Here is a 25,183-nt window from a genome sequence, read left to right as displayed (position 1 = left end):
CTGGACAAAACCTCATAAAAACATGTAGAAAATGTTTTTCTTCTGTGATATTGTTATCTACTTTGAATGTGGACTAGGTAAGCCTTCTGTGGAGATAGATTTGTCTCAAGATTATTTGTGTGAAGGGATTGTAAATCTGTGTGTTAATGTGTAATCTGTGAAACACATTCCACAAATACAAAAATAGATTCGTAAACTCTCCGTAGGCTTCATGATATGGACACATAGTGAATACCTGCCAGTTCTAGTCATCTGCAGCACCTTTTTTCAAGAGAATATTCAGGCGAATTAAAATTAAATAAATAAAATTAGTGTGTTGCAACTTATAAGCATTTACAGTGATTCTGACTGTTGGTAAACAACTTACTAGAAATGAAACAAGAACAGCGTCCAGTTTACTTTGGGTAGGTGTTTTGGATGAATGTAGTTGCATTTTGTGGGACCTGCTAACAGAGAACCTTAGCCACACAGTAAACTTTATCCAGTGTTTTCATGGCCCATTAATAGGGGCCACGTTACGGCATTCTAATGTTAGCATCACTGGATAGTGATAAATTAAAAAGGTGGCTAGAGCATGCACTGCTATGTCCAGCAAAACCACACCCATCCAGGGGAAACCCTGTGTTTTCAGAGTCTCTCACAGCTATACTTGACTGTTGCCGTTGTTGATTGCTGTTTAAAGAGTTTGCACTAGCTGCTAGCTGCCAGCTTTGTCAGCTAATATAAAAATGGATGCAGTAACATCTTTGTTGATGCAATCTACTTGCACTGAACTCACCATTGACTATGGAGCCTGTTGTGGACAATCACCTTAAAATACCAATATTTGTGATGGCACTTTAAGGCATCAGGAAACAGGTTCTGTGTAGTTGTAGTAACATAAACCACCAGCAGAGGGAGGTAATGAAGTAATGTAGTTTTTTGGATTACTGGTGAAGAAGGGGGGAAAAGGGTTTTTGACAGAAAGACAGCCAATGATAAATATTTCAATGTTGATTGCGCTTTGTACTTCTAACATACAGTATCTCATGTCAGCTGCAGTGGGCTCTGTTTAATTTTGCTTAGCACATCAATGACACTTTGGTTGAGTATACAAAATCAGGCTTTATTCTAGGCCACAACACCAATGGGTCATAACACAATGAATACATTACACACATTAAATCATAAACGAAATACCTCCCAATATGGGAGAGGAATGATTCAAGTTAAACATTGCAGTTTGATCAGGATTGTCCTGCAGACAGTACAGTACAACATTCAAAGACCATTGGGACAAACACTGTGCCATAAATAAAGAGTGGTGTATAAATCATACAAAGGCAGGCAATTCAAGAAATATCAAACACTGGGATTGCAAACATGGCTTAAAACACATCTTTTAGGAATAAAAAAATACTGTAGCATTAGTGCCTTTTGCTGGACGTGCATTTTTTCCTGTACTGATATGGGCTGTGAAGTTCTAACCTTTTCCTGGCCAACACATTGAGTATGAAGAGTATTTTCCAAACAAACATCTTTCCACAGAGATCAGCTTGTAATGAGTACGTCTTTGTTGCTGCTCTTTCTGCAGAGGCTTCATAAACCTTGCTCTGATTGTTCAAATATATGTCCAAAACAGCAGTGCATATTCAACTGCATGATCCTTGTAGTCCTCCCTGCTTTGGCATTTTAGTGCAGGACCAGATATTGTGTGTTCCAGTGATACAGCACCCATAACTGTCCCTTTGTAAATGGGTTGCCTGCTTATCATTTGGGAATGTGACCGTAATTCCAGTTCTTCAGAACAGCTGCAGGGAAGGCTCCTTGTTGGATCTAAGCTTCAGAAGACGCCTGGGGCTTGAGTTGGGCCTTCTCCATGGTTGTACCATATGGATCTGACCTTTTAAAGAAGCCCATCTGGAGAAAAACACAGAAGGAGGAAGATCAGAAACAAATCAATCTGACACAAAGTCTGGACTGTAAGGAGGGATGTCTGTAGAAAAAATAATATTCCCTATCTCTTTCATGGGCCTCACTTACAGTACAACTTATACAGTTTGAGGTTTGGCCAGTACTGTACTGCAGGAATAAAACACGTGATGCTGGCTTATCAAACCAGGGCTGGGTTATGTCATAAAAAGCAAATTTAGTATCCAATAAGTACCCTTTGTAACACGATAATAGACAATTTATGAAATGTCTTGATGTTATATCCAATTCTTTTTAAACTGAAAAATTTTGTATTGTGAAATTCTTAAACATCATCCCACATTGCATGGACAGAATATGAAACAATGGGCCCCTAAGCACAGACCTGTAAAAGGCCCCCAGGCAAAGCACCCTGACTGCAAGAGCCACAAAACAACTACAAATGACAAGGTTATGTCGTTTTATATATCTTTGTAGTCACCTTGCATCTCCTTGTTGTCTACTTGTGTCTCTTTGGAGTCACTTTTTGTCTTTTTGTAGTTGTTTTGAATCTCTTTCGAGTCGGTTGCATCTCTTGGGCATCAGTTTGTGTCTGTGTCTGTCTATTTTTTTTTGTCATAGTTCTAAGAACCCCCCTTTATGGTTTGACCCCACCGTAAGAACTAGAAACATTTGAGGGTTTTTTTTTTAACAATAAGGGACTTTTTATTCCGTCACTTATTTTTTCAGGATGTCTGTCCATCAGTACATCCATCCCATTCTCGTGAATGCAAATTTCCGATTTGGCACAAATGTCTATTTGGACTCAAGGATGAAATGAAAAAGAATTTGGTGGTCATACATCAAAGGTCAAGGTCACTGTGATCTCGTCTGTCTCATTATTGTGAACAAGATTACTCAAGAATGCCTTGAGGAATTCTTTTTAAAAATGACTCAAACGTCCACTTAGACTCAAGGATGTGCTGATTAGATTTTGGCTCATAAGGTCAAAGTTCAAGTTCACTGTGACCTTGCATCTGTCTTTCTGTCTCATTCTCGTGAACAGATGCAAGGTCACAGTGAACACAATATTGTGTTCTTGAGATATTGTGTTCACTGTGACCTTGCATCTGTCTTTCTGTCTCATTCTCGTGAACACAATATCTCAAGAACGCCTTGAGGGAATTTCCTCAAATTTTGCACAAACTCCCACTTGGACTCAAGAATGAGCTAAAGTAAACATTCGACCACCAAATGAGAATCAAAGTTCAATGTCACTGTGACCTCACAAAACATATTTTTGGCTATAATTCAGGAGTTTATAAGCTAATTGTGACAAATTTTCCCACAAATGTGTAATAGAATAAAATGGTGAAGTGATGACACTTTATATCCAAAACGTCAAAGTTCAACTTCACCGTAAGATCATTCTGTCATGCAAAAACACTTTTCTGGTCATAACTCATCATTACTAAGAAACAGCTCCCAGCACATGAAGAACTACGAGTAACTCAAGTGTACGTTGATTGGTCAAACAAATTATTTTTTTTTTAGGAAAACATGAACAGATGGACCAACAGTGAAAAAGTGGAAATACAACACAATTTTAAAAAGCAGTTTTTCAAAGTGAAAGTGACATTGCTAACCAACCACTGGTCAGCTTACAGTACATCACTTCAGTGTTCCTACTAGCGGTGTGAATGCAAACAGAAAAAAGCCTTTGAAGGTAGTCGAGCTCTCAGGAGAGCTCCCCAGGGGGCAGTTCCTCTCAGGGAGGCCCCAGAACTGTTTGTTGGAAAACAGTATTTGTGGTGGTTTTGTGTCTCTGTTTCCATTTTATGTCTCTGTAGTAACTTGCATCTCTATGTAGTCGCTTGGCATCTCTTTTTTAAGTCATTTTGTGTGTCTTTGTAGTGGTTTTGCGTCTCTGTGCCAGGTAGACCCATTCAGTAATTTGTCTGAGCCTAATCATTTTACTAAACACATGTATAGATATAGTTTGGAGATGATGGTTAATGACATCGCATGGCTCTAAAAAATGTAGTTACCTGGTCTCTGTAGTAACACCAACTAACCCCCATTAAGACTGCACCTGAAGTGTCCTGGTTTTAAACTGTAACATATGCCAGCCAGTCAGACCTCATTTTCTTGTGTAAGCAGGGTTATGTATCAGCTTCTTACCTTGTATAGTAGATATATGAGCAGGGCGAGTAATATCAACCCAGCTAGAATAGCCAGGATGATGATCCACACTGGCACAGCGTACGGACTGTCCGGCTTGCTCCACATCAGGGCCATCACTACCTGAACAACAGCAAACCACAGCATTTAGACGAACTTCCTAACTTTCTTATCACCTTTCACTGACATCTACACTTGGATGTGAAAAACTTGTTGAATAAAAATGTGATAAAGTTACCTTTTTGGAACCTGATGGCTTGGATTTGGGAGGAATAGCATAAGGCATGGTGTTCACCTTGTACTGAACAGAGCACTCGAGAACATACTGCTTAATGGCCCGCTGTGGACAAAAAAAAAGACAGATGAAAAAAGTAATATTTTAATAGGGGCTGGACTCACAGGCTTAAAGGCTGCCAGTACCTAAAATTTTGTGGCACTTTTCAGTATCTTAATCATGTATGCTTATCAAGCCATTGTCCTTCAAAATAACAGATATTCACTGATTCTCTTGAAGGTTTTCCCCTAAAACCTTCAGATATTAAAACAATACACTGAAACCTAGGAAACCAACAGTGCTACTATTGATAACATTTTTGTGCACTATCTGATCAAACTCTGCCATTAAAGTCAATTCAGCATGATACCTATCCCATCACTGGGGTAGAACTGATAAATTCCATATGAGATTTGAAATGATCACTTCAACAAAAGATATGTAACTCATCAAATAGCATCATAATAAATAATCCTGTCTAAGGCCCTGTACTGTTTACTACTTACTAACTTTACACTGGTTTTGAGTCTGCAGTGTGTTCATGCTGCCAAAATAAAATAAAAAAGATGTTTGTGATTTGTTGATGAGTACTGCTGCAGCCAACAGAGGGCAGTATAAGCACACAGACTGTCTGACTTCATGTTGCCGTTCTCATCCAGCCTGAGCTTGCCTCTCGAGTTTCCTGTACTACCAGATGACAGCATAGCTGCACTGTAGGGCAGTGTGTCCTGTAGTCTCACCTCGATGAAGGTTTCGGCCCAGAGTCTGGAGCGTACAGTCAGGATAACACTGGCACCTCTCTCCAGCAGCCCAACATTACACTGCAGCTGCCAGCACGTCACTGTCGAGCATGTCTGTGGAGGGACAGAAGCACACAGCTAATTTAGCATCCAGCACCATTTCTCTCAAACCAAAATGATTTGTCTGCAGGAATCATACAATATAAAAGATCTATAAAAGATTTAAAAGATTATCCCATATATTTTAAAGAGCAGTAGACAACTCGTGGCACAACATCCATGTAAAAGCACCACACCTGCCAATCCTTTTTAAATGATAAATCCATACTGCATCTTCATTATTACAATGCAAAGCCTGGTGTAGTATTCATTTTAAAAGAGTAGGTAGTAAATTGGTAAATAGTAGATAAGTGGTAGATGTTAGAGTTATAAGGATAAATACATTCATTCATTTTCCATAACCGCTTATCCTGTTAGGGGTTGTGGGTGTGCTGGAGCCTATCCCAGCTGACACTGGGCGAGGGGTGGGCTACACCCTGGACAGGTTACCAGATTTAACAGGGCTGACACATAAAGACAGTCAACCATTCACGCTCACATTCACACCTACACCATTTGAGAGTCACCAATTGAATGATTATCAAATGAGCAGGTGCCCCCTGCTCATTTGATAATCATTCACACATACTCACACACCTATGGCATAGACACTTTGACATGTGGACTGCAGGGGCCGGGGATCAAACTACCCACCATGATTAGTGGAGGACTGCTCTACCTCTGGCTTTGTCCATCTCATCATTTCCTTCTGGAGATGCTTCTCTCTCCAGCTCATAACTGTTATCGGACAGTTTTTACTTGTTGACAAGGTTTAAATTTAAACTGTTATTGTGCGTTTACTTCATATTTGTTGTCAGAGAGGTGTAGCTCAAGGGTTATGGAAGGACAGCTAGCAGGTAATTTGCTCCCCAACTTTGTCCTTAAATAGCACTTCTCTCCAGACTTGCTGCAGTTTTACAGGGGTACTTATGTTGCCTGGGTGGAGGCACCGCCTAAAGTTAGGGAATAAAAGTGTGCAGTAAATGCCACAGATTACTATACATGAAAGACAGGAACATGATTAATCTGCAGTCTGCAAGGTGCTCAGTGACCTTTTGGCACGTTCAGGTCGGTTTATTGGATAGATAGGTATTATCCTCCAATGGGAAATTGACTACCACAGTGTGTACAGTCCCCCGCAGTAATACAAAGTAGTTTCTGCAGCCATAGTGGATGTCGCTACCATGTTTGCATATTTCTTTTCACTACTTTAATTCTCCATAAATCTCTTAACAAATCAGAGGTGTGGGCACCAGTTTAAAAATCTGGATGGAACCCAGCTACGATGTCACTCCAGTGACACATTAACAATTTTAAAGAAATAAACCTGATAACATGTTTTGAATCTTTATTTCTTTTTTCGCATTAGGCTCTGGACTTAAACTTGGAGTCTGTCAAAGATCAGTCCCTTTAGTTTGATACCAATTCAAAAGACAATCCAACACTTCAACTAACATTCAGCTTTCAGACAGTGGAGCATGGATGTTTAAAAACATCTTCATCATGTGGTCAGAGTCTCCACTTTAAATATGGTTCATCTGAATACCATATGAGATTAATTGTCAAACATTACAGTCAGTGACGCAAGCTTCACCAAAGGAACCCTGTAAATCACAAACCTAATTAACGTCATCTCACAAACAATTACAGCAAGCAGCAGGAGATGGCGACCAGAGCTCATTACATCTATTCCCATTTCCTCTGTTGAAAGAGATAATTTCATTATAATTCAAATCTTTTTCAAGCTCAGAGGCCAGTGCTTCCTCCTCTTACACTCTGATTGGACAATTTTGGTTTCCGTGTACTACATTAATGTGTGGAGCCCACACAGGAGACTGAAAAAAAGTCACAGTGCACTCCAGTTAAGAGACACACACTAATGAAAACACACTCCAATAAGAACCTCTGTGGGACTGAACACCCAACATAAGAGCTATTGACTCAATTTAAGAGCCTCTGTTGTGGTGTGTTTGGAGTGAACAGCGTCACCATGATTCCCTCCACATGCTGAGTCAAGGAGGAAAGAGAAGGAGAAAAACAAACACCTCTTGGGGTCTATGTGGGACACATGGAGTCAACTCCCTTATCCTGACGAGGAAAAACTGCTCTCAGGAAGTTAGAAAAGAAAAGGTGAATCCAACCAAAATGCCTTATTTAGTCAGTTGACATGTTTAAATTGGCTTGGTCTGCCATCGAGTGAAAAAAAAAAAAGCTGTAAAAATATTACAGTTTTTGAGTTGCTGGAAAGAACATTGTTGCCTTTGACCAAACTAAGTAAACAGTTTCCCCTTGCTGCCAGTCTTTGTGCAAAGCGAGGCTACACACAACTATTTCTGGGCACACAGATATGAAACTGATATCAGTCTTCTGTCATTTTATGTCAATGTTGTACATAATTGTGAGGTATGTAATCAAGGGTCGTTAAAATCAAGGTTCATGAACATAGAGAGGCACTACGCAGACTTTATATATCAAAGTTTCCTTACAGGGGCATGGACAACGAAAAATGACTTAAGTATTAATAGATAAATAAGTAAATAAATAATAAATAAAAAAGAAATTAAAAATAAATAAATAAAAAGAAGAAGAAGAAATAAAGAAAAATGCATAAATAAATCAATAAATGTTGATAATTAAATAGGACATACCTAAATAGCCTAAATTTATTTCTACATTTTTGGTGAGCTTTATTTATTCATTTATGTATTTTTGATTTGTATGTTGATGAGGTAGTAGATCCTTACCTCTGCATTTATTTATTTGTGCAAGATTTATTTATTTTTATTTATTTATTGTGTTTATTTAAGCATTTATTTATTCTTGTATTTGTTTCTATATTTATTGTTGTATTTCCATTGATTTATTTAGTCTTGTACTTTATTTATGTAATTATTTATACATTAATTTATTTAATTATTGATACTTGTGTCATTTGATTACTGTGTCAAGTGTACTACTACATATATGACTTTGTGTCTCCAGAGGGAGCTATGTAAAGTTGCCTCAAGTGATGTCACTTGCGTTAGCATCAGCAAGTTTTAAAATGAAAAAAAAATCGAGAGGTGTGGAGTCAGAAAGAAATGAGCTTACCAGACCTCTGTAGCCTCATCAACACTACTGTGTTTCTACCTTAAAACCGTCTTTCAAAACAAAAACAATCTCCGTACATAAGTGTTTTAGCTCAGTTTCAGAAATAATCTCAGGCCATGCTAACTCACCTTAAAACTCATATCACAATACCTTTCTCATAAACATGGCATGTGCATGCAGGTGTAAACCGGAGGCATGCTGGTTGCTAAGATACAGAAAATACCATGATAGTGAAAAGTAAGAGCAGAGATTTCTTTGCTTTGACCGACAATGGGGTGGAACTTTAAATGAGAGAAACACATGAGTATAAGGCAGTCAAGGCGGCGGAGAACAGAGTGGCAAGTTATTACAAAGCAAATACAGTGACATATTAGAGCAGTACTGGGAGCATTATCCATCACTGGAGGAAGCCATGGCAACGGGAAAGGATGAAATCAAAAATAGTATGTAGGCTTAGTAATAATGTTTTGGCTTGACACGTCATGACTGGTAAGACCTAATCAGAGTGTCATCGTTCTTCATCCAGCATAAAACGCAAACCTAAAGTTTTCAAATATTCCATTTCACGGGTTCCAAAACGCCGGTGTAGTGTGGCGATAAGGCGTAAATGTGGCAAACGCTACGTGATTTAAAATGAAAACCTATTAGTGTGGATGTAGCCAGAGGGTTGCGCTACCAGGCTATATAAGTCAGTGCTAAAAACACACCCAAATCTCTGACTGAACTGAATATATTACGTATATGTGTGCACCTGTAAATGAACTGTGTCCATGGATACGTACGGAAACAACATGTCAGAAAACACAGTGTCTTTTATTTTTACAGCTGGATTTCCTATTCTTTTTATATTGTCTCACCAGGTTTCCTTGTTTAGCCAGAGGATCGCTGTACACCTCCCTCCTCCGGATGTGGTGCTCCGTGCTGGATTTCAGTGACGTGTGCTCCTCTGCTGCTGGAGGCTGGAGCTGCGTGCATAAAGACAGAGTCACTACCAAACATAATCAAATGTTCAAGGCCAAGAATAGACCAAGGGCGATGGTGTCACCAGGCCAACCAAGCTGTGTGTGTGTGTGTGTGTGTGTGTGTGGACGTGTGTGTGTCCTCACCTTGAGTTTCATTGCATTGAAGGTGTGTCTGGAGGAGCAGCTGAGCGGCCCCTCAGTGACCAACTCCACAGGGTAGAGCAGCCCGTGGCTGTGAGCCCTCAGAGGACACCTCACCTCTAACGTGGACTGGCTGATCACACTGGGACCGTTATTCACCAACTGAAAGAAAGAGGTTAAGTTTGAACTGTTGCTTTGGTCTTTAAAGGGATTTTTTTTATTATTATTATTTATTATTATTTTTGTGATTAAATAAATCCTCATGAAGGACAGCTGCATTGCATGTCTGACAGAGGTTATATTAAGATAAATACATTATCTTACATTATAATGAACTTGTGTTTGCCTTGGTGACTATACAAAAGTTACTGAGACGGGACGTGGGCTAATTCTCTTGTTTTATTTTATTAATAAAAAAAAAGCAAGACCTGCAGACTGCAACTTCTCACCAATATCTCAAAAAAATATGCTGTAGTTGCAATGGCGTCCCAAAATGTTCAATATTACATGAATAAATAAGTAATCATAAAATATATAGTCTGGAGTACATTTTGTAAAATATATAAATAGGACAGTTTTTTATTTTATTTAAGAAATTATTAAAACTCATCTTATTCTGAAATGTTATATACTGTTTTATTCTCATAATAATGGTTTTATAGGGGTTTGTTTTTATTTCATATTAGAAACTGTTGTTTCATAATGTCACATATCATAATTTTACTTTTTATGTCCTGATGTCATGTCATGACAGTGGTCCCTGCCCCTTCACCTTTCAGCTAATCACACGCCTTTTCTTTAGTATAGATTATGTTCAGTCAGCCAATCAATAATCATTAGTTAGCTCCAAATGTATTGTGTTTCTGAATATAGACAGTTTGGTCCTACCTACTTCTTGTTTGAGTGTGGAGAGGAAAGCCATGTAGCCATGCTACAGAGAAACGTGTGTTGACCTCTGCATATGGCAGACGACATGAGAGCCATATTTATAATGTAACCATTTGATCTCTTTGATATATAATACATCTCAAGAGGGGAAGCTGAAATAAAATCTAAATATGGTGTAAAAGAAACAAAAGCCTTCAGACTACCCTCCCTTCAACAAAAATAAAAATAACAATCATAACTTTAATTTTCATACGGTCCCTAAATAATTGCTCATCAGAAATTTTAGTCTACCCACCTTTTAATTATATGAACAGATATGTGAGAGCAGTAACAATTGTAAACATGCATAGAAGAAATGTCAGCATACTTCATAGACCTGCTGAAGCTCAGGGCCGATGTCCTGCTCTTCCGTCAGAGTCTGACTAACAATCCAGTTGGGAGGTGGAAAGATGATTTTATCCGGGCGAGAAACACTGCAACAGACAAAAGCAGAGGTTTTACCTTGGCAGGAACGACCATTATAGGAATGATGTTATAATGGTAATGTACTGATGTAGTAGAAGATATAATAGTAGTTGTAGTAGTAGTAGTAGTAGTAGTGGAAATTGGCAAAGAAGCCTCACCCCTGCAGAATGACTTCAGCCATAGCAGCCACCTCCAGCTCAAACAGCACCACCTCACTCTCTGAGTTATTTGCATTTTTACTACATTGGACAAATAGAAAGACGAAGAGTTAGAACAATGTAAACATACTTTCCAAAACGGGACTTTGTCAAGTTGTCATAAATTCTGTAATTGTTTTTAACAGAAAATACCTAATATTGATATCTATAAATATCAAAAATATATGGAAGCAATTAAAGAGCAGGGGGAATTTTTGTGTGTGTGTGTGTGTGTGTGTGTGTGTGTGACAATATTGAGATATTATCTCCTCATAGGAGTTAAGGGTTTTTTTTGCCTGCAAAAAAAAAAAAAAATCCCCTTGCCTCTGAAGGCTTCCATAAAAATATTTATATAAATATTTCACACTTACTAAATGTAAAGAAGAAAAAAAAGAACATGTACTAAACACTGTACTTGCATGATATTTTGGGAATACCAAGACATGTACCTTCGTATTTGGAGCTCAAATTGTACAGTATCATGAGTGTCCTTCAGTCTAGGCACAGTGAACCGAAGGCCCGCCCATAACTAGGAAGAGACCCACAGTAAATGTATACAATTAGTCCAGGGAACATGGGGAATAAATAATATAAAAATGACAAAGATTTATTGCATTTGATTTAGTTCTGTTATTTGTTGTTGTTTTACCACGGACTCATTACTTTTCCACATTCCCTCCAAAGCTTTCAGGATCTTAAATTGGCTTTGTGAACATATTTAAGTCCAGCTGATTCTCCTGTGGTTATGAAAAGTTGACCAGCAATTGTTGCATTTTTCTCATATTGAACACACACAGCCTGGACTCTTATTCTGGTCTGAGGTATTCTTCTGCTTTTGAAACCAGGGGACTTAATACAAGATAGTGTTATTTATGTTTTGTATGTTTTATCAGGTCAATTAAAAAATAATTTTGAGTTTGTGTATGCATTATGCAATGCCAGAACAATCTGACTTGACTTAATTGTACTGAGACACAAAAACTTAAAAAGGCCAAAGACAACATGTGGGCTTTGCTGGCTCTTACACTGGTACCAGACTTCATGGGGTTTCCCAGATCACACACGAGATAGCGGGTCTGGTTTTCTGCCTCATAGCTGCACGTCAGCTGAGTCAGGCTCTGGAGAGGACACAAAAACATCAAATACGGTCAGCTCTGATACTAAGATTACTAGATAACTAAACACATAACCTAAAATAGTTCTGTTTTTTAGGCACCTCAATAGGTTGTGGTGAACAGACAGCTTCTGTGACAAGGGTTATGATATTTTCTGCTTCATCATGATTCCTGTTTGGTTTGTTTTTTGCAATTTTTCGTATAAAGTGTGTTTAAATTCTGCTCAGAAACTGGTGGGTGTACAAAGTGGGTTTCCCACATCAGTGGTTGTAGCACTGCTTTCAAGTGATATTTGGTTGGAAAATCAAACACATATCAAATTATGCTATGCTGCACATTGTTGAGACCCAACCTAAGGTTTGTTATTTATACTTCAGGTGGAGGATAATAATAATAGTTCAGTACTAAAGAAGGAATACTTCTTACCACTGACTCGGGGGGGGGGGGGGGGGGAGCCTCCTCGGCTGAAAACGCCACGCTAAAGTGCCCTCTTGAGTGGCGAAAATGGGAAGATGTGCCCTATCAGCTGCCCTCTTGAATGATGAAAATGAGCAGATGTGCCCCATTGGCTGCCCTCTTGATTAACAAAAACGAGCGGATGTGCCCTTTTGGCTGCCCTCTTGAGTGGTGAAAATGAGAGGATGGCCCCTTTTGGCTGCCCCCTTGAGTGATCAAAACAAGACGATGTGCCCTATTGGATTAAAACGAGCAGATGTGCCCTTTTGGCTGCCCTCTTGTCCCCATGTCATGCAGTAGGTGCCCTTTTTTACTTTTCGCCCCTGCCCTTCAAACAACCTGAGTCTGTCACTGCTTCTTACCAGTATACTTAGAGGCTAAAGGCATAGTAACAGTAACAGTTGTCGCCTCACCACATTGTTGCGTGCTATCCCGCTGTAGTCGGCCTCTGGGGGAAGCACCACATAGAGCTCGGCCTCATACGCCCCTCCCTCTCCCTCGTTCCTGGCATTGAACGTCAGGCTCAAGGAGTTTTCATCACCCAGGTAAACCTCTGCTCTGTCACTGTGAAAGGACAACCACAATCACAGTGAGGTTGATGACAACAAAAGTTCCAGAAATATGCCCTTCTAAGCACGTCCATGCATACAGTGTTACTGTCTGCATGATGAATGTTATTAAAGTTAAAAAGATATATTGCATCGTGCCAGAAGTTACAGCCCAGTATGGTCTCCATCAACTCCTCAGGGAAATGACTCAGTCTGTAGCTGCTTAATGCTGCACTCTGTCCACCAGCTAGTTGCTAACTCTGTCTGTCTGTTGCTTGGTCGTGTATGGCAGGGTTTTCAGAGCTTTTTTTGCTGAAAACAGCTGCTTACTGCAGCTAAAAGCAGGAAGTGATGCTGATGAGAGCAATAAGACTGAGCCAAAACAGCAAAATAAATCAAAACAAAACAATTAGCTGAAAGATACTACCTGTATAGATCCATAGGGCTGAGAAAAACTACAGAGTCGGCTGATAATTCCATGTGGGTTTGTCACTACAAGTGACCCCTTTCATATAACACACAGTAATTATATATTTGCTAATATAAAAATTTAGATAGGTGCAGCTTTAAAGCACTGACAATAAAGGAGGTTCAAATGGCTCTTAAAACTCCAGTACAGATGGTTTGTTTTCAAACACAGCAAGTGAATTCTTTTTTAAGTTTTGAAACCAGAAATCTCAAAAAATAATAGTTCAAGAACTTAACTTCACTACAGCTAATGTACATAATGGTAATTTTATGCTTTTCTGTATTGCTCTTTAACTTACTTCACATCCTTTATTTGTACAGTTACTTGAAAAAAGAACTTCAAAAACATTTTAACAGTAGTTGTTATCTATATATATATGTTATATATATATCGCTGTTTGTGTTGATGTTAAGTTTTAAAAATGTCTTTTGTAAATATTACCATTAGGAGTCTCAATATGAGTAAAATCTCTCTATAAAAAAAAAAAAAAAAGCTTTAATAATGATGCAGCTTAAATCAGATTTTTAGTCATGCTAGCATGACTTGGTCTGCCTCTTTGGCCCAGACTGAATTATTTCAACATGTATTGGAGAGCTTATTATGAAATTCTTAACAGATATTACTGTCATGGGACCAGATCAAACCTATGTCTCAGTAGTGTCTCAGTAATTGTTAGATATACTGTAATGAAATTTTAACACACATTCATGTCTCCTGCAGGTTGAATTGTAATAATGTTGGTGATCCCTTAACTTTTCACCATCAGTGCCATCATCAGGTTAAAAATTCGTCCAATAAATTACAATCGAAAACCTGCAACACTGACGACATTCCCATAATCCTCAGCTTCACATTGGCTTTATTGCTAATTAGCAAATGTTAATATGCTAACATGCTAAACTGAGAAGGTGAACACGGTAAATATTAGGGGTGTAACGATACATTCATCTGGATCAGCGTATCGATTCAATGACCAGTATAATCGATGCAAAGTGAAAACAGCAATATATCATGATCTTTACAATACGCCCTTATTTTAAAGTTCCAATGGCACATCTGTGTCACCATTTCCGTCCAAGCTCCTAAACATTTAAACAGTGCTAGCAGCTTAGCACCAGGCAGACAATGACAAGCTGCCACGAAAAAGACAATTAGAATATTTATCGATTGTCTAATATCAATCTTAGGCCCTTGAATTGAATCAAATCATATTGTGACAAACTTTACGACATCAGCAAATATTGTATCATGATAAAAAATTTAATTTATACCCCTGCTAAACATCAGGGTTCGTATTCACAAAGAATCCTAAGACTAAAAGTAGCTCTTAGTGACGTCATTCTAAGAAAAATCTTAGAATTCCTCGAATTCTAAGATTTTTCTTAGAATTTTCCCTTGGTAAGATAAAAGTTATTCACAAAGCATCTTAGGCCTTAAGAGAGCTCCTAAGGTGAAAAACTGTTAAGAGGAGGGAGGAGGACTTTTAAGAAGCCTAAAAGAGTGTCTTAAACAGAGAAGATGGCGGAAAGACAGAGAGGAAGGAGAGATATTCTCTGTATATTGAACGACAGTGATTTAATAAGATGCTACCGGCTTGATCGTGCAGCGATAATGTTTGTGGTTGACCTCATCAGGGATGAGCTTACTTTCCCCACCCAGCGTAGTAACACAATAACGCCCGCTTTGGATTGCAGCATGTACCGGCGCTTATCACACTCATCGCTTGTGCGTAAAAGGAGAGAGAACGGCGCATTGATTTGTCAGGCAATGCGCTCCCAAGTCTGCCTCTTCCCTTGTGCCGTGATCCCGGGACCGAATTTCCCTCTTACAACTCCTTTGCTCTCCTCCACGAGCTGTGCCAACAGCAGGCACTGCTCTTCTGTCCAGTTCGGCTTTCTCGTTCTTTTTTTCTCCATTGCGTTCGTTGTTTTGGTCATTCTGCCAAATCAAACCGCTTTTTACAAGGAGGTCAGCAATCACAGTAATTGCTGACAGCTGAGTCTGCGTCCACCATTAATATCAAATAGATTAAGTAGTAAAATTACCAGCATGGCGAGTAAACATAGCTAATAAACAAATCAATATAATAATCGGCATGTGAATGAGGTACGTTCAAACATTTTGAAGCTGTGTAACAATTAATCTAATTTTTCATCATCATGACATAAAATTATTTTCACGATTACACATTTCTTAATACAGTCTAAGCTCTATGATCGGTTGATTTCACTGTCCATTCATTACTAGGAGCGCATTTGTTTTTCTTTTTTTTTTCTTTTTTCCTTTTTGTAACAACCAATCACAGCTTTTAGAGGACTGCATCATACCTAGCAACGGGGTCAACCACACCTCCTCACTAAGATAAAAGTTTCTGTCCCCTCCTTGCTCAGAGTTGCTCTCAGAAACTTCCTGAATCACTCTAAGATTCCTTGCTAGGAATTTTTAGGCTAAGTTAGGAGCTCTCTGAGAGGACTCTGAGAATCTTTGTGAATACGGGCCCTGGTTGATAGCATTGTCACCGGGATCATGTTAGCATTCTGGCATCAGCATTTAGCAACACCATTTACACATACAGCCTCACAGCGCCTGTACTTGTGCATAACCATTGCTTTTTTTTTTTCAGTGGTATTTCCCAGGAGTATCTATTACACAGCCATTATTTTTTGTCTGTCTTGAAAAGGCCATTTTTATCTACTGCAATCAAAATGGCTGAAAATAACAGCGTCCATTTACAGCCTTTATCTGCTGGCACAGTTCAGTTTCTCCTACCTCTGCTGCCGTGTTCATTTGAAGTGACTCGGTGCAGGGCATGACCAAAGTGCCCAAGAGAAGCAATTGTAAAACGTAATGAAAAGCAGCGACGTGAAGTCTTTCCAGACAATGCATCTCTGTTTTAGAAAGTCCCCACGGGCCATTTTCTCCTGCATATCTGTCCATGACTGACCTGGGAAATGACCCAAATCTGATCACTGTGATTTGTCTCAGGAAACCGACCCCCACCTTATTCTGCACGTTCACAGTGACGCCCCTGTGTGCACACACACTTTCAGCGCGGTGATAAATCCTCTCGACACTCTCTGACTCCGGCCCTCCCCCAGCAGCCACACTTTGTGGTAGTAAATCTATGTTTCTATTGAGCAGAAAGAGGAGAAAGGAGTCTGGTTGAGGGTCAGAATCAGGGTTCTTCTTTCATTCCCTGTTTCCTCCTCCCCTCCCCCCATCTTCAGAGGGTCTGGATGCAGTGACCCCACGCTAGGTACGACAACCACCAGATGATCTTAATTAGGCCCAGGCAAGTTTAGCAAATGCAGAGGAAGCAACATTGATATCCTAACACCAACATTCAACAGATGCTGAGACCAGACACAAATCTGCAGCGTATAGTTGAGATGTTAACAACAATGAGTTTCATGTGTTGGGAAAATTTAACAGTGGATTATGAAGCTCATAAAAGCATAACTGAAACCAGAGGTTACAAATCAAACACCAGCGACAGGGTTGTGAATGTTAAATATCCCACTGTTTTCAAATTCTTGGCTCGCAAGAGAAAAATGCTGTGTCTTATAGTATGTCAGCGAAGGGAAATTCAGTTTAGTGAAAGTGCTGAATCATTCGAGTTTGGTCCCGTGGCAACGACAAACGAGGATCTTTGAGTTTTCGTGGGAGACTTTTTGCACTGATTGTATTTCTGCAGCTAAGAGAAATCACATGGCCATCATAATGCAAAACACTCCTCATAACAGAGCTGTCTGGGGCGAGAGAGCCTGAAAGTGTGTGTGTGTGTGTTCGCTTTGTGAATGGACTCATTGCACAATATTTGGCTGACGTCCATTCACGAACATGGATACACGATTGACTAACAATAACGTGTGAATCTTTCCTCTGTATCTGTACTGCAGCAGAAGCATGTGATGAGCTGTACACAGTGTCTTATCATGTGTCTTAAATGCTCTGAGCCACATTATCACGTCTTTTCTTTTTTTATATCAATCCCATGCTTCTTCTCTTTGACTAAGTCGTACCACACTCACTGTCTCTTCCTGCAGATATGTTTATCTTATCTGGAGGGAGAAACAGTGACTTATCCTTCACTGAACATCACTTGTTAACTTAACTGTTTAAAGGTATTCTGTGGTGCTTTAGTGTAAGCATTTTTTTTTTCACCAAAATGCAGTGTGTGTTTCCTTGAGACTTAAAAATATGTTTGAATGTATTAACTTCAGGTCTGAATAAATAAATATGAAAATACAGAAAAAAACTTTCATATTGTATATACCATCAATATTATATTGTTTTTATATCATATTGTTAATTTTTTTTGCCTTTTTTTCTTTTCACTTGCTCAAGTAACACACTGATTGTTACAAACATCTTGCTGAACTAAGTAAAATCTTATAAATAAACATGGGAATAAAGAAAGAAAACCCAAAAGAAATAACTAGAGGCATAAGTAAATAATTAATGAATGCAGAGGTTAGGACCTCCAACCTTATTTACAAACAAACACAGAAATACATAAATGTTATTGTACAAAAATGTAGAAATAAATTCAAGATATTTATTTATGTCCCGTTTGATTATCAGCTTTATATATTTATTTAAATATTTATTTCATCATTTATGCTTTAACTGTTTTATTTATTTTTTATTTCTGTGTGTTTTAGCATTCATTCGTTATTCTATTTATTTCTGTGTTTATTTAATCCTGTGTTTATTCATACATTTATTTATTTATTTATTCACTTTGGACCATGGATTCATTTTGTAGTGTGAATTGTAGTAATTAACTCCACAAAAAAATATCACCCAACTGCCCCTCAGCTATGAATCATTTTAGCACCTCTCAGCTCAATGTTTTGGTTTTACAACCTGAAATTTTGTTGACTTGGTTCACTCTCACCGCTCCCATCAAGCTCATTTTCAGCTGCAGCGTGCGGCTGTTTTCAACCCACTGTAAGCTACCTGCCCAGCACCAAACAGCACATGGACAAAGTAAGCAACAAGCTAGTAAACATACTGAAGCCTTTAGCAGCTGAAAAGGTAGATTCTTCCCTTGACAGAAGGTGGAGACCAAAAACAGAGCTCAAAGGTGAGTGACTAGCCTACTTACATTCATTAGGTGGCAAGAAACAGAATTCTTAATAAGTGCTAATGATGTTCTGTATCTGCTGAATATGTGAATAAAAAGCTGTTCGCTAACACCTTAGCCATATCAACTTAATTTCCTCTTCACATCTTGTTCTGCCTTTCTCAAGCGGCCTAATAACTCAATTAAAACTGCTTTAAACAGTACGGCCTGTGCTGTTGCAATTTAGTGTGTTCCAGTAAATGCTGTTGTTTACTTTGCTTATTCAGCCAAAGCTGTAACTGCTGCTCATGCTAGTTCCTCTTGTGTTCATTCCTCACTAACCAGAAACATAAAATGCATCACTTCAAGTGCAGCAAAGTAAAGACCCAGCAGACACACTGGGAGCTGCACATGGCAAATGTGAGCTTTCCTTGGTATATGTTGAAATTGTTCAGTCACAAATGGAAAAAACTGTAGGAGATTAGCAAAGCGTGACTGGAGGGTTTGAGTTTTGTTTGTCGAATCAGGTAAAGTCATAGAGCTGTTATTTCCTCTCACCCATAAACAGCCAGCTTGAGGTCAGGGACGCAGATGTTGTCCTCCCCACAATCGAGTTGAATCTGGGCCTGAGAAAGAGAGAAGAGTAGAGATAAATGGAGGAAGAGGGAGGAGCGAGGGATGGTTATGATGGGTGAAAGAGAGAGAGGTATTCGGGGAACAGAGTCCAAAGGTATGGAGAGAGAAAAGCTTTTGAGGAAGTGGATGTTTACAGAAGCCAGCACATGAGATTCATGATTTAATGAAAGGATAAGACAGGATATAGACTACACATCTCCCCCATATATGCACAAAACTGTAACAATATTTGCAACCACAAGATGCCAAGAGGCTGTGTGAAAGCAGCATCCTTTCATGTACACAGGATAAAAGCAATTTGTGCTTTACATGTGGGAACGAAGAAAAGGGGGATAGAGAAAACATGGTGAAGGTTTAGGAGAATGAAAGGATGATGAATTCCATCTAAACAAGTATTACATTTTTGTGGAGAAGCCTCGATCACAAAGAGTGAAAACCTCAAATTTAAAAGAGAATAGGGCTTAATCGGCTCTTTAGTCTTTCGTGACAGATTACTTGCTAAAAACCACAGTAAAAAGATAAATGTGATTTGATTTGGGGGGCATTGTCTTTTCCAGTGCGTCCCTTCGGCTTTTGCTTTATTCTCTCTTTTCTCCATTTCTGTCTCCACCATTTCTCCCATATAACTCCGTGGTGTCATTGTTGCCGTACCCTCATCTCTCCAACATATGGGAAACATTAGATTCCAAAAGAATGCTACAGAGAGCAAAGAATCAGCCTGGCAATGGTTAACAGTGTTTCAGAAGAGATTCCTCATTCAAGTCGCTGCTTTTACATTCGCTCGGGACCCAAGAGGCTATCGGTCATGTAACACCAAACAGACAGGAGCACACACGCTCTGTAATAGCATACTAAGATCAAGTGATGAGTCCCAACTTATCATCCCTCCCCTTCTGACCACTTTTTATGTCTTTCACTTTCTCTTCATCCTCCCATACGTTTGATCCATGTTTCCCTCTAGCTCTTAAAGGGACAGTCCAACCCAAAATCAGAAATTCATATTTTTCCTTTTACCTGTAGTGCTATTTATCAGTCTAGATTGTTTTAATGTGAGCTGCTGAGTGTTGGAGAGATCGGCTGTAGAGATGTCTACCTTCTCTCCAATATAATAGAACTAGATGTCACTCAGCTTGTGGTGCTCAAAGTGCCAAAATAACACATCAGAAAAACTCACCAGCAATGTCTCTTTCCAGAAATCATGACCTGGTTACAAAAATAATCCACAGACTTTGTTGTGAGCAGTTTCATTTAGGGAACTATTTTCTTTCTTCCTAACTACACCTGCCAATGAAGGTCGTGTGCATCTACTGCTAACTCACCTAGCACCACTGAGCTAGCTAACATTACTGCTCAGCCGAGGAGGACGCTATTAATATTTACATCATGCATGAGCCTCTGGTCTGTAAGTAGATGTTCGCTTATTCTGAGAGGTAATAGGTTTGGTGAGCGTAGTTTGGTAGAAAGAAAATACAGTATAGTTACCACTCTTAAAAAATGACTCATGGGGTTAGTGGATAATGGTTAGAATAACCCTAACCCTAAAGTTTTTCCTGGAATAAATAAATAAATACCTTAAATAAAACAATTTGACCACCCATTATCACCACAACTTTTGGTAAATATCAATTTGTTTCAAATAAATTAACTTCAAGGTCAAAGCAAGTTATGTTGGTTGTGCTAAACTACTTGGGTTCATCAGATTATAAATGGCTCATAGGACTGACTGAGTAAAGCCAGACTTGGAACTACTTAAAAAGATGCATGTGAATTGTTAGCTTCATTTTTTTTAAACAGTGGATTATTTTTTTAGACTGCAGGGTGTTTATTTAGAAATTCTAAAGGTATGATTTTCAATACCTTCAATAATACAGTCGCTCCACTTTCTATTTAACTGATACAGAGATGCAGTATTGAGTTGATGTAATGTATGTAGTGCGCAGCACGTGTCACCAGAGGTCAGTCTCTACTGGTGGAGCAGGCAGCTGAGTTGAGAAAGATGCCGACTGCACAAGGTGGGGATAACGTTACAGGACTTATTAAAGCTTTGTGCAGACTGACACCACCACCCACACATCATCTCTGTTGAGCTGAGGGATGTGCCAGAATCAGTCACAGCAATAGTGTCACTGGAGTCTTCCAGCAAGAATCTATGGAAGAAGGGCGCTTATTTCTTATCTATTCATTATTTTAGGGGCTGTAAGTATTTAAACTCAGCAAGACTAGTAGTAAGCATGTTGGAAACACATCTTTGTCAGCTAGACAATGACATTCATGCTACAATGACTTTTTTCACAAATAGTTAAACGTCAGGAAGGACTGAAGGTATCAAAAAATAGATACTGCGCTAAAGTCAGTAGATTATGTCACACCAATTTGTGTATCCATGACATAATTTACACATCTTAAAGGTTTTTAAAAATGATGTCAAGCTAAACTTAAGTGAAACTAGCTCTATTCGTAATGAAACAAAAAACAAACAAAAAAAAAATGGACGCCTTCTTCAAACCTCATTAATGCTTCCACTGCCATAGATATAATCTTACTGCCATCATTATGGTAATAACCAGCAGCAGTTCTGTTACTCTTAATGCTAAAATGTAATTTCAGTTTATCTATGGGATGAAATATGTTTTGATATATTGAAGGAAGCAGAGGTTTTAACTATCCAGGCAGGTCAAAAAGCAGCTTACTCTAGCACACAGACCTTCATCCCAAATCAAAGCAGTAGCATGTATTGCTATAATAAAAGGGTGCAGAACTAAGTGAAGGAAAAATTAACTATTTAGTACAGTAAATGTCCTACATCTCTGTTCTTACTCCTAAAACAACTGTATTTACAGAACGAAATGGCTGTTGGCGTGGTCAGAATTGTGGCCTGTTGCACTGTGACCACACCCAGCAATGATTTCACATTGCACTACAGTGCATTCTTACATCACTGCCATAATATAAAAAAATAACAGATAGCTGATAACTGATAGCAGCAAAGCCATCAGCTGTGATTAATTTCCTATAATCCTAATTGCCAGCATGGGGCCTTGTGTCACTCTAAACAATGTAAAGTGAAGTGTTAGCAAAGCATTGGGGCCCACACTCTACTGGGAGATAAGTGATGTTGTCGTCACTTGATCTAACTGATCAATGGGAGAAAAGCCTGTTGATTTCTTTCACAGAAGGAGAAGAGAGAGCAACAACAGATGATTCATTCTGTCGCCTTTAAAGGTTCTAGGCTGAAAAAAGTTGCTGTATTCTGTTAAAAACAAGTATATGGCGTACACACTCACGCACCCACATCACACTCACTTCACCTTGTATCTCTCACATAAACATGTGCACGTTTTCAGGCTCTGGCTCTTGCTTGGTGGAGGAGACCACTGGCAACATACATGAACAAACCACAACCAGATGTCTGAGAGGCGAGCGCCGCCCCACCCAAACAGAGCTGTCAGTCCTCCCTCTGTGTTTTTGCAGAGCCATGACTTGCCAGTCCTGCATGAACCATCCAACTCTTCATATAGGAAACAAAAAGAAGCACTACCAATGGAGACCAGAGTGCAGTAATCAGCTTGTGCTCTACTACGGCTGACCCTGAACCTCTCACATATGGGCTTCAGCACTGTAAAGGGGCTTTATATTTGATGTCAATTTTAAAACGGCGGCCTGTTGCCCCCATCTTTGCCATTCAAATAAATCCCTGCACGCAAAATGTAAACAGTGGGAGATGTGCTGTGGTATGGAAGCTGAACCTGAACTCCTACAGTACAGAGAACCACTGTTGTACATGGTTCTAGATTGTTTGGTAATGTTCTGTGAAAACGTTCATCGTGCCATCTGTTCTGCTCTCTTTCCACTGGTAACCATTGTGGTCAATATCTGTTTAGTTCATCACATGCAAGGCGTGTGGCCATATAAGTGGTGTGGTCTAGATGTTTAGTGTGGTAATGTAATATATATAGATACATTTACAGCTCTACAGAGAGATACACTTCATGTCTTTGGAAGTGGATCTTCTGAGAAGAATTAATGCTGTGCTTCATGGATTTCCAGGTTGGATATCTGGCGAGGATTTCTTCACTTGGATATTTCTCACATGCATTTATTGCACATCATATTCAAGCATTTGCACTATAAATGCTAAATAACATTAATTTAAAATATCTGAAGTTCAAAAATAGTATAATTTGGTTTTAACTATGGATGCTTTTGACCTAGCCTACATTTTTAACAAAGTTTCACGCAACCCAAATGCCAGAAAACACTGCGTTTTTAGCAAACCAGCACAAAAATATTTGGATATGGTTGGGAAAAGTTCATGTTTTGGCTTAAAATACCTGTTTTTTTGTAGCACTATTCTGGCAGCAAACACAGTGATGTCTCCTTAAAAAACATCCACTTTTTGTGGCACTATCCCCAGTGGAAAACCAGAGACAAAACAACCATGCTTGCGGGCTAAGAAACAACTGGAAAAGCAACAACAGGTTGGTATACACAACTGGTTTTGCTGTTTGTTGATCTCAAACAGTGGTCCGCAGCTTGGCAGGCGTTTCGCCTAGGTAGCACAGATGTATAAAGAGAACTGAAAACAGCGTTGGAGGCCGTGCCTTGTTCACTCCTATGAAAGTTGCTTTGTGGCACAGGAAGCCAATAAAGCTCTATTTCCACAGTATGAAATTACCCAGATCCTCTACATAGTGGAGCCCATAGAGCAAGTAAACTAGAGATTTTCGGCAGATGAACAGCTAACTTCTGGTTTAGTGGTCTGCTCACTGAAATGGTGATAAAATTATTTAATCGTGCATCTCTTGTAGACTTTTGATCGGACCAAATGGCTCAAATCCTGATTTTGAAATGAGTCACTTTGCAGGGGTTTTGACACTCAAAACAAGGTCTTTTTAAGCCCCATGGAATCACGAGACGGACCCACATTTGGCCACTATGTTAAATTGGCTTCAAAGCCCCGCACTGTTCCTGGAGGTTTGGTGCCAGCACACCATCCACCAGCCAGTCAGCTCATATAGCACGTCACTTTAGAAATGTTGATACAATACATATGAAATGTACAAATGTAACGTATTCAAGGTTTGAAAACACCTATGCCAACATTTTCTGCAAGAGACTCAGCTGGTTTCACCTTATTAAAAACGAGGTGACATTCAAATTTGTTTTGTCTTTATACTTATTTTTTCAAACATGTAAGAACGGATTAAATTCGCAATATCATCATACTCACTATGGACCGAATATCAGTGGTTATTTACAATAACTTCCACGTCGAAAATCCTTGCGCCACATACATTGAAATCTAACAGCACAAAGCAGACAACAGAGTTGCTGGTCTACCGCAGCATCGATTGGTTAGAGTGTAAGGTAAAATGGAGCAAATATTCAAATATAGCATATGCTTACACTAACATTGATTTTTTTAGATGGCCAAAATACGTTTTTGCTGCGGCCTCACCCACAGCAGTACAATGTTTAGCGTCCATGCCAGTAGATTTTGTTTAAGAAACATGATAACGAAGTAACAAAGTACATAAAATAAGCACAGCTGAAATGTCAGACATAACAGATCACCGTGTTTAACTATATATCTTTAAAGGTTACAGTCACTGCTGAAAATAACAACAGAAATCAAGACGTTTGTCAGTTTTACATATCTCCACAGTTGTAATGAATTATCAGTTTTCTACCTGGAAGTGACTGTTGTTTTTAGAACGATGTCACGGTATTTCGGTCTATAGCTAAGTTACAGTTATACCACAGCTAAGATTAATGTGATATTATCTCACACTTGCTGGCTGTCACCACATCACACCATCTGCTGTTTGTCAGGTTCATGGCAAGTAAAAATTGTGTCTGTTTGAGCGAGTTATGGAATCATTTGCAACTATAAATACAGCTCAGGAAATGTCAGTAAGGGAAGGAAATTGTAATGTGGCCACTACCAATAAGAGAGAAGTTTAA

At 39.0% G+C, this 25,183-nt stretch overlaps 1 protein-coding gene across 1 annotated transcript in view; it reads right to left on the bottom strand.

Moving 5' to 3' along the window:
* Nucleotides 1-1,084: 1,084 nt before the first annotated feature.
* LOC117257472 (integrin alpha-5-like) overlaps nt 1,085-25,183 on the bottom strand; it is a 59,867-nt gene continuing 35,768 nt past the window's right edge. The window contains exons 19-30 of the mRNA XM_033627696.2: nt 19,142-19,209; nt 12,912-13,062; nt 11,953-12,045; nt 11,377-11,456; nt 10,889-10,969; nt 10,633-10,738; nt 9,381-9,539; nt 9,132-9,239; nt 5,086-5,199; nt 4,310-4,411; nt 4,072-4,194; nt 1,085-1,899 (exon numbers count right to left, since the gene is read on the bottom strand). Coding sequence (XP_033483587.1) covers nt 1,816-1,899; nt 4,072-4,194; nt 4,310-4,411; nt 5,086-5,199; nt 9,132-9,239; nt 9,381-9,539; nt 10,633-10,738; nt 10,889-10,969; nt 11,377-11,456; nt 11,953-12,045; nt 12,912-13,062; nt 19,142-19,209 — 1,269 coding nt within the window. The 3' untranslated portion in view covers nt 1,085-1,815. The remainder of the gene's footprint in view (nt 1,900-4,071; nt 4,195-4,309; nt 4,412-5,085; nt 5,200-9,131; nt 9,240-9,380; nt 9,540-10,632; nt 10,739-10,888; nt 10,970-11,376; nt 11,457-11,952; nt 12,046-12,911; nt 13,063-19,141; nt 19,210-25,183) is intronic.

Source organism: Epinephelus lanceolatus, chromosome 1 (assembly GCF_041903045.1).
Source record: "Epinephelus lanceolatus isolate andai-2023 chromosome 1, ASM4190304v1, whole genome shotgun sequence".
Taxonomy (NCBI): domain Eukaryota; kingdom Metazoa; phylum Chordata; class Actinopteri; order Perciformes; family Serranidae; genus Epinephelus; species Epinephelus lanceolatus.
The sequence above is the reverse complement of the archived record's forward strand: the minus strand, read 5'-3'. Positions and strand labels throughout refer to the sequence as shown.